Source organism: Anabrus simplex, chromosome 6 (assembly GCF_040414725.1).
Source record: "Anabrus simplex isolate iqAnaSimp1 chromosome 6, ASM4041472v1, whole genome shotgun sequence".
NCBI lineage: Eukaryota > Metazoa > Arthropoda > Insecta > Orthoptera > Tettigoniidae > Anabrus > Anabrus simplex.
The window spans coordinates 208,886,738-208,901,175 of NC_090270.1; the positions used below are offsets into that span (position 1 = coordinate 208,886,738).

The 14,438-nt window shown below is 36.5% G+C and overlaps 1 protein-coding gene across 1 annotated transcript in view; it reads left to right on the forward strand.

Annotated features, from left to right (window-relative positions):
* The window catches only part of shot (dystonin-like protein short stop), a 695,338-nt gene that overhangs the window by 654,418 nt on the left and 26,482 nt on the right, over positions 1-14,438 (forward strand). Inside the window, exons 84-86 of the mRNA XM_067150176.2 lie at positions 5,378-5,537; positions 12,871-12,996; positions 13,509-13,692. Of these exons, the coding sequence (XP_067006277.2) occupies positions 5,378-5,537; positions 12,871-12,996; positions 13,509-13,692 (470 nt within the window). The remainder of the gene's footprint in view (positions 1-5,377; positions 5,538-12,870; positions 12,997-13,508; positions 13,693-14,438) is intronic.

Below are 14,438 nucleotides of genomic sequence, written 5' to 3' on the forward strand. Positions count from 1 at the left end.
CGTGAACCATGGTGTCGCTCATATAGTGGTACTAATCACAAGTACTGTAAAAGCCGACAGCACACACTGTTGTTATTTATCACAAACCTATTTTGTACCTAACGTAGTGGAACTATGCTCAAGTACCGGGCAAGCTGGCCGAGCGGTTAGGGGTGCGCGGCTGTGAGTTTGCATCCGGGGGATAGTGGGTTTGAATCCCACTGTCGGCAGCCCTGAAGATGGTTTTCCGTAGTTTCCCATTTTCACACCAGGCAAATGCTGGAGCTGTACCTTAATTAAGGACATGGCCGCTTCCTGCCAACTCCTACGTCTTTCCTATCCCATCGTCGCCATAAGACCTCTCTGTGTCGGTGCGACGTAAAGCCACTAGCAAAAAGAAAAGAACTACGTGCAAGTAAAAGTGACCCATGGTGTTCCCCGCGTGGTGGTACTAATTACAAGTAGTCTTATAGTTCTAATTCAATTATCCCTTGGTCGCCCGTTTTAGTTTCCTTTGATATGTTGATTCCTTTAGGAAACCTGAAATATTTGTCCCGAATGAGTAAATTTATAATATCAATATAAATGGTCCATTATTGGACATTATAAATTTTCCAGCTAACTCTTTCTTGGTTGCCAGCGTACCTTATACTCCAGTGCTACTATAGCATTTCTCCATTCATTTTGTGTAGCTCCTTCTTGCGAACAGAGATTAAAAAAAAAAAATCAGATGCGGCACTGTATCCTCAGAAAACTTATCAATCCAACTGTTTTTCTACCTTTCAGCAGAATTTCATATTTCTAATTCTTAATTCTTTTGTCTTTCATCTGTATGAATATTCCCCCTCCTACTGTTCTAATCCTGTCTCTATATTAAACACCCTAGTTCCATGAGAAAATTTCTGCATCCATAATATCACTTCTCAGCCATGATTCAATTCCTATTGCAAATAAATAAATATGTATTAATTATTTAATTCTATTTCTTTCTTTACAATACTTTAAATTTTTTTCACTTGACAACTTTGTCATCCTTACTTGCCTTCCAGCACCCTGTACTCTTACCACCACTCTCTAGTCCTTGGAACTTGAACACCTGAGAATTTCACTTGAAATAATCTTTTAACAGCATGAGTGGATTCTGTACGGGCATACGAATTTTAAATAAATACTCGATGTGGAATAGCATAATTAGGCATATGATTTATTATTTTCCACTTATTCTTGCTTCACTTTACACACAGGTGTTGCTTTCACCGAAACACAAAACAAACTGTTGTGGGACAAAGCCAGAATCGATAGTCCGCAGGCATAGCTGTCGGGTTAGTTACTCCAGTAGCCGCTCTGGTTCCAAGATAATTGGATGACCCAGTACAAGTTAAACCTCATGTATGCTCCATAATAAGACATACAGAAAGAATATATTGAATTCAAGGCAATTGGAAGCATAAACTTGTCTCTGCATGACATTATTTTAAGATACATTTCATTATGATGAATGAATTCCTGCTCTGAAGAATGTGACTTCCTTTAGATATTTAATGGAGATGTTGAGTTACTAAAATATTTGATCTGTTGCATTTGTCCATAATGCATGCCTTAGGATGAATTAGTTCCTTAGCATATTTGTTTGAGACATGTGATACTAGATTTCTCCTTCTCTACACTTATTTGTGGTGCAGAATTATTTGGTAAGCATTTTAATTGTTTTTAAGTAGTAAGCTAGATTTTTAAGCCTTTTTAACTTCTTCATTCATTTTCATTCCAGACTCTTCGTGTAGCTTTGTGTCATTTCTTCTTGTTTTTGTCTTTAGCTATATTCTAAGGAATAAGGCAAGAAAGGCATTGTGGTTGGTAATAGCGAGTCGTAGAGAGTAGTGTGGTCTACTATGTTTCTCATTGTCAGTTTGATACACCCTTCGTCATTTTCTATGATCACCGATATATTTACTTAGCGTTTTGTTTTGTTTTACTTTGGTGAAAATTCATAGTAGCTGTACTTGTCATCAGATTTCATCCACTATTTAAATAATGTTTGGGGTAATATTATAGACGTGGAAAGCTGCCATCTTATGTTGCTTTTCATTAGAGCATAGCTATTCCTGGAGGAAATGAAGTGTTCTCACATAGTTTTCATCTTGCTAGTAATAGTCTAGTATTTTACCAACAATGATGCTCAGTTTGTCTTGCAGATTTTTTATTCAGATTTTAGTTGCTGTTGCTTCTAATTGTTTGTGTATACAGGGTGTATAAAAAATACATGGCAAAATTGCAGTGTAGTGCAGATGACAAAGAGGTTATACAAACATGAGTCTGGAAATTTGTAATTTTGAGATATCGGACACATAAGTATTGCAAGCTAGAATGTTATTCGCTGGAATTTAATAGTGCAACACTAACGTACAGTATGTATAGTTATTCGTGGCTAAAAACAACAGTGAACATAATGTGGTAACATTCACCAATGGATTACAGAAGTCTTAACACTTAAGTTGGCATGGACACATTATTGGGAATGAGAGGAGTGGCTATGTCTTAGCGGCTCTGCACAGTTCTGAGAATGGTTTTCTGTGGTTTTCCATTCTCACTTCCAGCCAAATGCCGGGACTTTCTATTTATAAGCTACAGCCAATCCTTTCTTTCGTACTTCACTGCACCGCAAATCACCATACTCGTGATCAACGTGGCCTACTATACCTCTTCAAGGTACTGAATTTAAAAAATTGGCACTGTTGTAACAGCCGCAGATTTTTGAGAGTTTCATAGATTTACGTATCAAATTATATTCACTGTTTCAATTCCTCATAATAACGCCTATTATGCTCTTTTAATTTTGTTTCTTTTATTGCTTCATCATTTATTTTTCTCGTTTCAACTCTTACTTCTGCACATTTTTACCGAATCCTAATGAAATCTTTCTTTTCCATTATTAAATTTGTTATTCTATCTAACTGACCATGATGTATTCACAGTGACAGCTAACCTCCAACTGAGCCATTGAGACATTAAACATAATCGTAAGTTAAATACTCTCGGCAATATATGCGTTTTACCCAAACACTAAGTGTTTTAACATTTTTCTTCTCATGTTCCTGTTGTCGAGGAACGTAAGTCTGCATTAAAAATAAAAACATTACTGCACTTCCCAACTACCTGACAGGGCAGAACTACAGACAGTATTTGTCACCATGTTACCCGCTCTCTTGGAAAACATGCCTCTAGCACTCCGTCAGGGTATTTACTTCATGCAAGCACATTTTACTCTTAGTATATATGAGCACTTCAATGCACATCATTCTGATCACTGGATAGGTAGAAGTGGACCAATTGCTTGGCCTCCATTCTTACTGGATCTAAACCCATTGGACTTCTTTGTGTGGAGGGTACTTGAAGTTGTTAGTGTACGGGACTACTATGGAGGATGAAGCAACACTTTGTGGAAGAATAATTGTACAGGCTTGTCAAACAACACACCAGGCATTTTGAATGTGTTCATAACCAAATGAGATGACAAGCAGAAGCCTGCAGTAGGGCAGCAGGTGAATATTTCAAATACTTCTTGTAAGATAATCACCAGAGTTTCGCATTTCGGGAAATTCATACTACATTCGAGCTTCCAATACTTCAGTGTCTGAAATCTCGGTAATTACCAGATCCATTTTTTATAACTTTTTTGTTTCCTCTTCATATGAGGAACCTAACCATACAGTTTTGCTCTGTATTTTTGAAACATCCTGTAAATTATCATTTCTTATAAAAATTTTAATAATTTTATGTTGTAATGGTCTGCCAAGTTGATGATAGGTTAAATTTTAGTCCTTTATGCCCTTAGTTGTGTTAAGATAGTTGAGCAGTCTATATTCTGGCATGAAGTGAGAAATTAATTCCAGATCAGGTAAGTATAAGAGATAAATGTTAACTTTCTTTTAAATAAAGTAAGCCTTAATATTTATTGGCAACTTTAATCTCCCTTAATCAATCGGTGCCAATCAGTTGTGGAATTCAACCCTGTGGATGAGCACCAATCGTTATCCCAAGTCGTTCTGGTGAGTCGATTTTTTACACGTATTCACTTGGCAATGTTGGCAGTTTGACGAAAGCACCAACACAAGCTAATAAAATGATATTCTTAACATAAAATACTTAATAACAAAATCTAACCACAAATAAGAAAGAGACTATAAGCATATGGTTGACAGTATCTTGTCAGTAAATATTAGCCTTAAATATTTTACAAAATGATTTCCATATTTACTTGTGCTCTTTTCAAGTTAAGTATATTCAAGAAAACCTTTTAAACTAAGAATTACCACTTATCAACAACCATATGCTACGTTGTGGCTCTTCCTTAAAAATTAAGTCATATTTCTTGTTAAAAAACATGAGTGTTTTAAGTGTTCATTGTTTGTTTTTAGCACAGTTATTGCACTTACTCTATGTAAATTATCTTTTTCTGGGCCATTTTTTGTACATTTGTGGTAATAAGCAAAGAATTATTTTTCTTTGTCAGGATATTTTACCCTCTGTCACAGAAAATGGTCTAGAAAATTATAATAGTATACCTTACTTGGGAATAATCTAGTTGTGTTAATTTATGCAGTAATATGTCAATTTTACTAACTCATTAGTGTTCTTAAAATTTTTACTCAAGCATGCACTTGCAACTGGTATGAATTTGCACATGTGTTTCCAGAGAACCTCGAAAGTTCAGTTCTTATTCTCACTTTTGGCTAAGAGATAAGGAGGTGGAAGTATAGTTTCATGCCCCAGAGGTGTGAAATCTTAGAATTTTTCTTATATTGGTTTTAGGGTTACTAGATGCTACTGGTTACTTCTGAAAAGATCTTATCAATAATTTAAAAAAAAGGATTTTTTACATTTCTTAAAATTGGTTTTAAGTTGCACCAACACAGATAGGTTTTATGGCAGTGATGGGATAGGAAAGGGATAGGAATGGGAACTCCAGCATTTGCCTCCTGTGGAAATGGGAAACCATGGAAAATCATATTTTTAAAGTATTACTTTGAGTTTAATTATTAATAGAAAATTAAGTTATAAACATAATGTTATTTCAGTAATTAAAGAAAGGTTCTGGGGAAAATATGTGCAAATTTGTACTGTTTTATCATAGATTACTTAAATCAGTTATGCGGGAGTAAAATAGTTAAAATTTGTTGCATTATAATATTATAGCTGTAGAAAGGTTTCACATATTTAAACAGTATCAGAATACAAATTAAAGAGTGCTCAGTAGAGTAATTAAGAATTCCAGAAATTTCATAGCTCAGTACAAGTTGTGTAACCATATTACAAATCTCAGAACTGCACGTTACTTAGTTTAAGTTGGAAAGTTTACACATGAATCATGTGATGACAGATATTGTTGTGTTATTATTAGGTCCGAGAAAGAAGTGCTCGAAGTGTTCCTATGGGACGCAACACAGGCCGCTCATCCTTCTCTGGTACTCGTACACCTGATTCTCTAAGTGGAGATGAAACTACTCTCAATCGTCCTTTGAGGAAGGGTTCAGCACCACCACGTTCCAGTCTTACACCTGGTATGTTGTTTCTGTATTTTGCTACTCAATGAATTTTGTGTCTTCATCAAACTGGAAAGGATATCAGAGTAGAAAATTTTTTATAGACTTCATTATTAGCATGTATTCATCAGATTTACACAAGAAGTTGGACAGAAATTATGGTTGTAATAAACATGCTCAGCTGCAAATGAAAATAGTTAAATCGGAAGCAAAAATAATGTAAAAATCAAATATGATAAAAGAATCGGTTTCCTTAGTTCCTGAGTATTGTATCCCTGCCCCCTTACCACTCCTCTTTCTGTGTTAACATCATTGCCTTTTTGCATCCCACTAACTACTTTTATGGTTAAATGTATATTAAAACTATTAGATGTGACCACCAGTATGTGAGGAACTATTAAAGTTTGGTCGTCAAAATTCCAGGTATTTAAAAACAAAAAAGTAATTCTCCTATTCAGGCATTTCAAAAATTTCTCCATGTTGTTATAAGACTCCCGGTTGTAATCGTGCAAGCAAAGAGGAAGGTTGTTAAGTAAGCGAGTGCTGACATGGGGATCTCAGTAGAATTGTACCGGGCGACGATAGTTCGTTGGCACGGTAGAGGCAGGCCCACGAGGCGCAAAATGGATTGCAGAACTGGACAGCAGGTGAGTCTGACTTCAATTTTGGTGGCTGCATCAGTGATGGCAGTGCTGTTGGTCATTATTGGGGCAAATATTTGTTTATAGGAAGGGGAGTTGGGGATTGGAATAACTTACCAAAGGAGATGTTCAATAAATTTCCAATTTCTTTGCAATCATTTAAGAAAAGTCTAGGAAAATGATAGATAGGGAATCTGCCACCTGGGCGACTGCCCTAAATTCAGATCAGTAGTGAATGATTGATTGATAGAGGGGTCGAGATGGACCCTGGACTTGACCCTGCTAATGTGGTTGGATGGGAAGAGATGGAGAAGATAAGGGAAATCATTAAGGGTCAAGCAGAACAAACGTGAGAGTTACTATGAGAGCAAGCCAGTGAACTACGAGAAATAATGAAAGAGGAGATAGTCAAGGTGACAGAACTGGTAGTCCAAAATAATAAAGAAATATGAAGTTTGAGGGATAAGGTGAGAAGAATGGAGGAAGAGATAAAAGAACTGAGGTGGCAGGAGAAAAAGCGCCAGCAGGAAACCCGGAAGAAAAATATTTTTATATGTGGGTTAACCGAGGACACTAAAGAAGATTTGATGTCTGAAGTGCTGGAGCTAATAAAGGAGAGTTTGAAGATCAGCTGCAGGGAAGCTGATATAGACGAGATTCAGAGAACGGGGAAGGTAAAAGGCAAGAGACCAGTTAAAGTGGGGTTCGTATCAACCGTATTGGTGAATAAGGTTTTGTATAATACAAGCCGATTGAAAGGTGAAAAATTATGGATCAAACAGGAGCTGGAGAAAGAAGCCTTTACGAACCAGAAAATGCTGCAGTTCCATCTGGGAAAAGCTAGGTGTGCAGTATTAACTGCCTCCATAGGGGACAACAAATTAGTAGTAGGTGATGGCAAGTGGACTAGAACATGGGGGGGTGGAACAGTTAAAGAATATGTACAACACAGAGAGTACAATGGCCGATGAGAAAGGTGAATGCACGGGGCAGCTGAGATCAGCAGAATGCGGAGCAGCGAACGGCGACCAGGAACTGAACCAAAAAAGACAGAGAGAAGAAGAAGCTGACGCAGAGACAGCTCTGGTGACCTACAGCGGCAGCTCAGTGCTGACTCTGTGAGAGATGCAACACCGAAATGTAGACGTGTGAGTCTGAAGGACTTCTGGCACAGAAAAGGTAATTTAAACGAGGGTGGCCTCGATAGGGAATGTGTTGATACACTAGATGAGAACTTTGACGAACTGAGTGTTACTCAGATCACTAGGTCCAAGACGGGCAGCCAGAGTAAGGGGCAGGGGAGGAAGAAATAACTAGAGATAAAAGTAGGGTGCATCAACATTGAAGGCCTTAGAAATAAGTTACAGAATGAATCTTTTAAAGAGTTGTTACGAAGCTTGCATATCCTTGCGTGTGTGGAAACCTGGATTCCACCAGTTCATGGTTTACTATAAGGCAAAAGAAAGACGAACCGGCAGGGGTAGATACCCGGGTGGGATAATGGTTATGGTTAGGGAGGATTTGCAAGCTAATAGACCATATTGAATCAGAAATGGAGGAGATGATTTGGGTTAAAATAAAGATGTACGATGAGAGCGAGCGAGATTCACGTATCGGTTTTGTCTACAACCCTCCTGAAGCCTCTTCATTTGCGAAAAAGGATTTCTTTGATGAGTTAGCATTAGAAATTAATAGAATTCAAAACATTTTTGAGGATGTAGGTATTCTAATAAAGGGGATTTCAATGCGAGGGTCGCGGATCAGAAGCCGTTGTAGGACAAAGAGGCAGAAGAAATTTATGTACAAAAGGGAGTGAGTCAGGATAAGGGCTGTAATAAAAATGGAGAAAAGTTGTTAGAGCTGTGTGGTACGGTAGAACTATATATTTTGAATGGATGGTGACATGGCGCCGAATTAGGGAACCTGACATACATAACGGAGACAGGGGGTAGTATCATAGATTTGACACTATGCTCTAGAAATGCATTGCCTGTGATTAAAAGCATGATGGTTAAGGAATGGGGAGAGTCACATCACCTACCCATTATTGTCAGAATAAATGATAGAGAGGGTAGGGCATTAACAAGCAATACGATAAACTTCAAAGAACGTTAGTTACTAAATACAGGTGGAAAGAGGAGCTAAAGAAAGAGTTTATGAACTATTGTGAGGGAAAAATAGGCCAGATAGTGAAAGTTGGAATAAGACTCAATGATCGAGAATAACCTGATGATTGCAGCAGTAAAAATAACAGAAAACACTGTAAAGATGGCAGGGAAGAAGATGAGGTTAAAGGAGGGGAAGAACATTTTAGGAAAGGGTTCATACAATGATGAATGCAGGCATAAAAAGTATGAAGGACTGAAAGCATTCAGGGCGTATAGAAATCACGGGGGAGAAAATCATAGGATTTAATTTTGTTACTTGAGAAAAGAATATAGTGAAATACTTCATACAACTAAGTCCGAATGGCAGGAGCAGAGAGTTGTTAGATTTGAATAGTAATGCAAAACAGAATGAAAGTAGAAAAGTATGGTGGTACAATTAAGAGGATCTGTGGAATGCAGAAACTTCCTCGGCAGGCTGAAATAGGTCAGGCTATCTGGGTGGAGCACTATAAGAAATTATTAGGGGTTGAAGATTGGTGGAGACCGAAAATAGAAGAAAACGGAATATCGGTAGGGCTGGGGTGTACTGTGCCTTATTAGATAAGGAAATATCGATAGAAGAAGTAAGAGAGGTTTTAGGGAAAGCCAAGAAAGGCAAATCATGAGCCGTTTCGGGTATCACTAACAAATTTTGGAAGCAGGTAGCACAGAATAAGGATATCCTAGAAAGTATGCTGAAATTGTGCAACAGAATATTTGAAGCGGGGGAGTTTCCCAAATCTTGGAAAGAGGGAGTGATCTGCCCAATCTATAAGAAGAAAGGAGATAAAGCTAACCCAAAGAACTATAGGGGCATAACTTGTTGGATACATTAAGTAAAATATACACAGGTGTGTTAGCAAAAAGGATTATGAAGTGGGCGGAGGGGGGGATTGATTCTAGAGAGACTTCAGTCAGGCTTTAGAGAGAGGATGAGAACAGCTGATAATATTTTTGTAGTGAAAACAATAATGGATAAGTATGTAAAAAAGAAAGGTGGAAAATTGTACATTACTGCTATTGACTTGGAGAAAGCATTGGATTCTGTAAGCAGAGGGGCAGTCATAGCCAAGATGAGAAGGATAGGGGTGGGTGTCTCGGAAGATAAGAGTGGTTGAGAACGTATACTCAGAAGTGAAGTGCTCAATTAAAATTAAGGAGGGAGTAGTATTTAGGGAAATATTCTTTAAAGTAGGGTCGAAACAGGGTTGTAAGTTGTCACCTCTACTGTTCTTGTTGTTTATAAATTATATCTTTCAATTGAAAGGTTTTGAGGCAGGGGCTTACCCAAGTCTTGAGAACCAGGATCTTCCGGGTCTCATTTTTGCTGATGACATCCTTCTGCTCACTTTGACACCCAATAGTATGCAGGGTAGTATAAATGTAGTGGTAAATTACTATAAAGAGTGGAATTAAAAAGTTAATGCACAGAAAACCAAGGTAATGGTGTGTAAAAAAGGATATAAATTGTCAAAGAATGAAAAATTGTGGATGGGCGAGACGAGATTAGAAGTTGTCAAGAAAGTAGAATATTTGGGCTTGATATTAAGCGGAAATGGAAAATGGGCAGAGCAAAGAAAAGAGCTAAAATAAAGGGTATGAGTGCACATCAGCCATTAACATACTGGAGAAAAAGGTGCCCAACACAGATTACGGAGTGTATAAAAATGTATACAAATAATGTATAAAAATATGCATTAATTAAATCTAGTGTTGTACAGAGCGGAAATCTGGGGAGTTGAAGGGAGGGTTGATTCACTTGATACAATTATGAGTAGATTTGGTAAAATAATTATGGGACTACCCAGTTGTACAGCTAACTGTGGAGTGAGAATGATGTGCAACAATGTAAGTCTGCAAGCGGATATTATTCAAAAGATAATGAAGTATTGGTTGAGACTGAAGCTGCGAGAAGGTGGCGAAGTATTACAGATAGCATATCAACACCATATGAAACATCAGAACCAAGGATACTGGGTGGATGGGGTACGGAACATTTTGGAAACAATAGGAATGGGATATTACTGGAAAAGAGACTGTATAGAGAAGATGAGAATATGTTAAAAAAAAAAAAAAAATAGTCCTAAGAGTTCAGGATATTGAAAAGCAATGTATTGCTGCACAATGTAGAAGTAAGAGGTCATTAGAAGAATTTTGTAATGCAAGTGGGAGATGAGGATAAATGTAGAGATTATAACAAAAAAGGGAATGAGGGATATAATATGGTGGTTAACCTTTTAAGTGCTGAGTTACCAGTTCACTTTTCAGTGGGGGTGGTTAGCTTAAAATGTTTGTAAATGTTTTTTGTTTATAAATATAAATGCAAATGGAAAATCCTACACTTATGTTCAATATTACTTTGAGAGAAAACAAAATTACACTTGTGTGCCCATGCGTGCATTATCTTTATACAAAGTAAAGAGCCCATAATAATATTATTTCCTAAAATCTGTAGGCAACTAATACATGTAACTTCTTAGAAGTATATAAGTTGATATTTTAAAATACTTTCCAAACCTGGAATGTGGTGATAGTTAAATGTTTTCTACTGGTTGTTTGTGATGCTGATTTGTTCAACTATCTGCACCAACTCCACTGGCACAAAAGTTTCTAAAAAATCAATGATTTTCGGTTGTCATCAAACACTACTTGGCGCTCAGAGCCTGTCACAGTTACCCGAAACTCTGGTGAAGAAAAGTAATCCATCCACTACGAAATTAGTGATAAAATAGCTTTTGTACTCACCGTGTTTTTGTTCTTTCGTTTAGGAGGAGGCTCTGTTTCTCTCTCACATACAATATTTTTGGCACTCCCTCTATCACTCTCACTTTCAAAATAACTTAACAATACCTTAAAATGATTATCTCCATCATCACTTTCCGCTGTGGTTAATAACTGAAAGATTCTGTGATCCGAAATAACATTGCTGCAAGAGCAAATAAATTGTTGTTCCGCCATGTTTGTTTACATCACAGGTGAACTCCAGACGTCTACAAAAAGCTCTGTAAGTTACTTCCCGAAGCTATAATCTCTGATCAGTTAGTTCTGCATAATGCCCAACAGATGGCAGGACATGTCAGAGATCAAATTCGCACTCGAAAGTGAACCGGGGAAACTAAAAAAAAATTGAAATTCTCACGAACCGTCTATAGATGGGCATAGCACTGGTGGACCGGCCGTGTCAGCCCGTCTATAGGCGGTCGTAGCACTCATCGGGTTAATGGGGATACATAGAAATAATGCATACAGACAAAACAGAGATGAAAATAAATGTTTGCTCTGTTCTGAAGAAATGGGATGGGCACACCTTATAATAAATTGCTCAGAGATAAAGCAGGTCGTATTGTATACAGGAATTTTAGTTTAACTAGCTGAAGAAGAGACTGTGCATATTCTCGAAACATGTACTAGACATAATGTTAAAGTGAAAGGTAAATATTTTAAAAATTAACGCATAGTATTGACTTAGCGGATCATCCACCTCTCTGTTTATTGAGATAAAGCAAATACAAGAGAAATTTATAGTCGAGGAGGATGTAAGAAAAATTGATAACGAAAAGCAGCTGTACACAATTGTATAGTCATTGAACAGAGAATGGATGCACTCGGACAGAATCGCAAAATTATTTAACATTATTAGGGGAATGTGGAGCAGGAAACTAAGGGAAGGAAATGATGTGATACATGTCAGCCAGGAACTGAATTTGAGCCTAGAGTAATCTTAGACAATATAACTCCGTTGAAGTCTAGAGCTATTAGGTACGTAGATTTAAGGTGTAGTATGGAACTACTTTGTCGTAGTAGTTCTATTAGTCTGCCGTATTGCCAATAGTCTGAAAAGTTAATACTAATTTTCATTTTTCCTTTTTTTTCTCAGTCTGAAAAGACAATATTGAGCTTCTTTGAAGTTTGGTTTGCGTTTTATATTAATATTCATTGATGTTTTGGTTTTTCTTTTTAAAGTTCCATCTATCAACACAATTCCAACATTCATTTCTGGTTATTCTTTCTCTGTTCAATTTCTAATCATCTGTGTTTATATTATTATTCATTGTAAGTTCCATTTATTAATACAATTTCAATAGTCATTTCAGGTTACTCCTTCTATTTTTGTATACTGCATGTATCACAAATTATGAAAAGATTACAATAAACAATACCCTCTCCGTAATCTATGGTTTTCGAGATTAGGGGAGATGGGTATCTTCGACTTTGACTTTGACCTTTTACTTTGACTTATAAGACCCTGGATTGAAATATTGAAAACTAAAAACAATTACATTGTCATCTTTCAGAAAGACGTGAAACAAATCATGTATATGTCAATTCTGTTGAAATTCTACTTGGTAAAATAGTAATTAATTCCCATTTTGTTTACATAGGAGTCAAATTTCATAGATCAATCCTTTGGTTAATTTAGTAATGCTTTCTCAGTGTAATGCTAAATAGATGCTTCCTGTATCCTTCATCCAAGAATTTCAACATTACTGTTAGCTTTGTACCTATACAGTAGGTACACTTGTCAGATCTCTGTTCTTCTACTGTGTTTTATCTTAATTTCAGGTGGTAGCCTACCTGGTAGTAAGGCTGGCAGTCGCCCTAATAGCCGGCCCAGCAGCAGACCTCCTAGTAGACAGGGAAGCAAGCCTCCAAGCAGGCATGGCTCCACTCTTTCTCTCGACAGTACAGGTAAAGTAAAATGATTGGAAATTTGGTTAGAGCAGAGGATAGTGTCACTTTTTAAATGTTTAATGTCATTTTTGTTAATTTGGAAGTGCTGCAGTAAGGATGGGTAGCTTATGGGAATAGGCGTTTTCATTTACCGTTGTCTAGGTAATTTCCCTCCTTTCTTTTTTCATGGTATCTGCCAGTATGTGCCGGGTAGTAACTCCTTTCAAGTTTCTGATAACCTGTCTAGCTCTACAAAATATACCATTTAAACAGGGCTGTGGAAAATATTTAGCATTTAAGGTAACCTACAATACATCTAGTTTCATCTTATTATGTATTTTGTATGTTGTGAGAAGTTGGCGAGTTATAATCTTAGTCTCTTTAGTCTCTTGATTCTCTTGCTTTTTAATTAAATACTTTCTGTGAATGTTTAAGTCAGAACAGATTTGGAAGTATTTTTGAGTTGTAATGAACTCTTTGTTATATTTTTATAGCTTCATGAAAGTTATAATTTCTTTATTGTGTATTAGATGATGGTACACCAACAAGTCGCATTCCAATCCATCGACGAATTACTCCAAGCACAACACCAGCTCGTGGCGGTACAACGGGCAGTGCCGCTCGAAAGCTGACAGTACCAGTGAATGGTACTCCTGGCAGTCGCCCACGAACTCCTACAGGGTTGGTCAGTCCAGCCAGCGGCACTACGTCTAGGTAGGATGTGATCTAAGTTTCAGTAAATGCATTTTAAATTGTTTGACTGCATAACTCATTCATTTGCATGAATTTAGCATACAAGAATCTTAGTTCTATTGCTCATTGTGAATGATTTCTTCGAGTAGGGATATAATTTAATTGTTTCTCCCAGAGTATTAATTGACTGGTCATTAGAGAAGAAGGAAATGCATATTGGCAAGAGATATAGGATGTGTGTTGTTGAGAAGTAATTAAAAAATGCGTTCCTGTTCTTGACCAATCCTAGCCTAGATTCTGACATTAAACATTTGGACCTTATTGAATCTGAGCTTTATAAAATCACAGCAATGGTGCAAAAACTGATATTACTGCTCACAAGCATACTTTGCACCAAATACCAGTAACAAATTAATTTGCATGTTAGATATTTTAATGCTTTCAGTGCTCTAATTCAGTTAAATGGTGAAAGTGTTGGTAAAAATAATCATTTTAAAATTTACTAATGCACAAATATTTAAATATAATTCTTAGAAATGTAAAGAAAATGTAACATTATTGTCCTTTTAATTTAATTTAATTTAATTTAATTTAATTTAATTTAATTTAATTTAATTTAATTTATTTTATTAAGTTTAACCATTGATGTGTCATCACTCACAGATTATAACCAAACAGTGAATCATAATTTTTGTTAATATGAAAAGAATACTATTTGAAATAGGAGTGATAAATTTGGGTAACACTTCCTTGATTTTTATCATAAA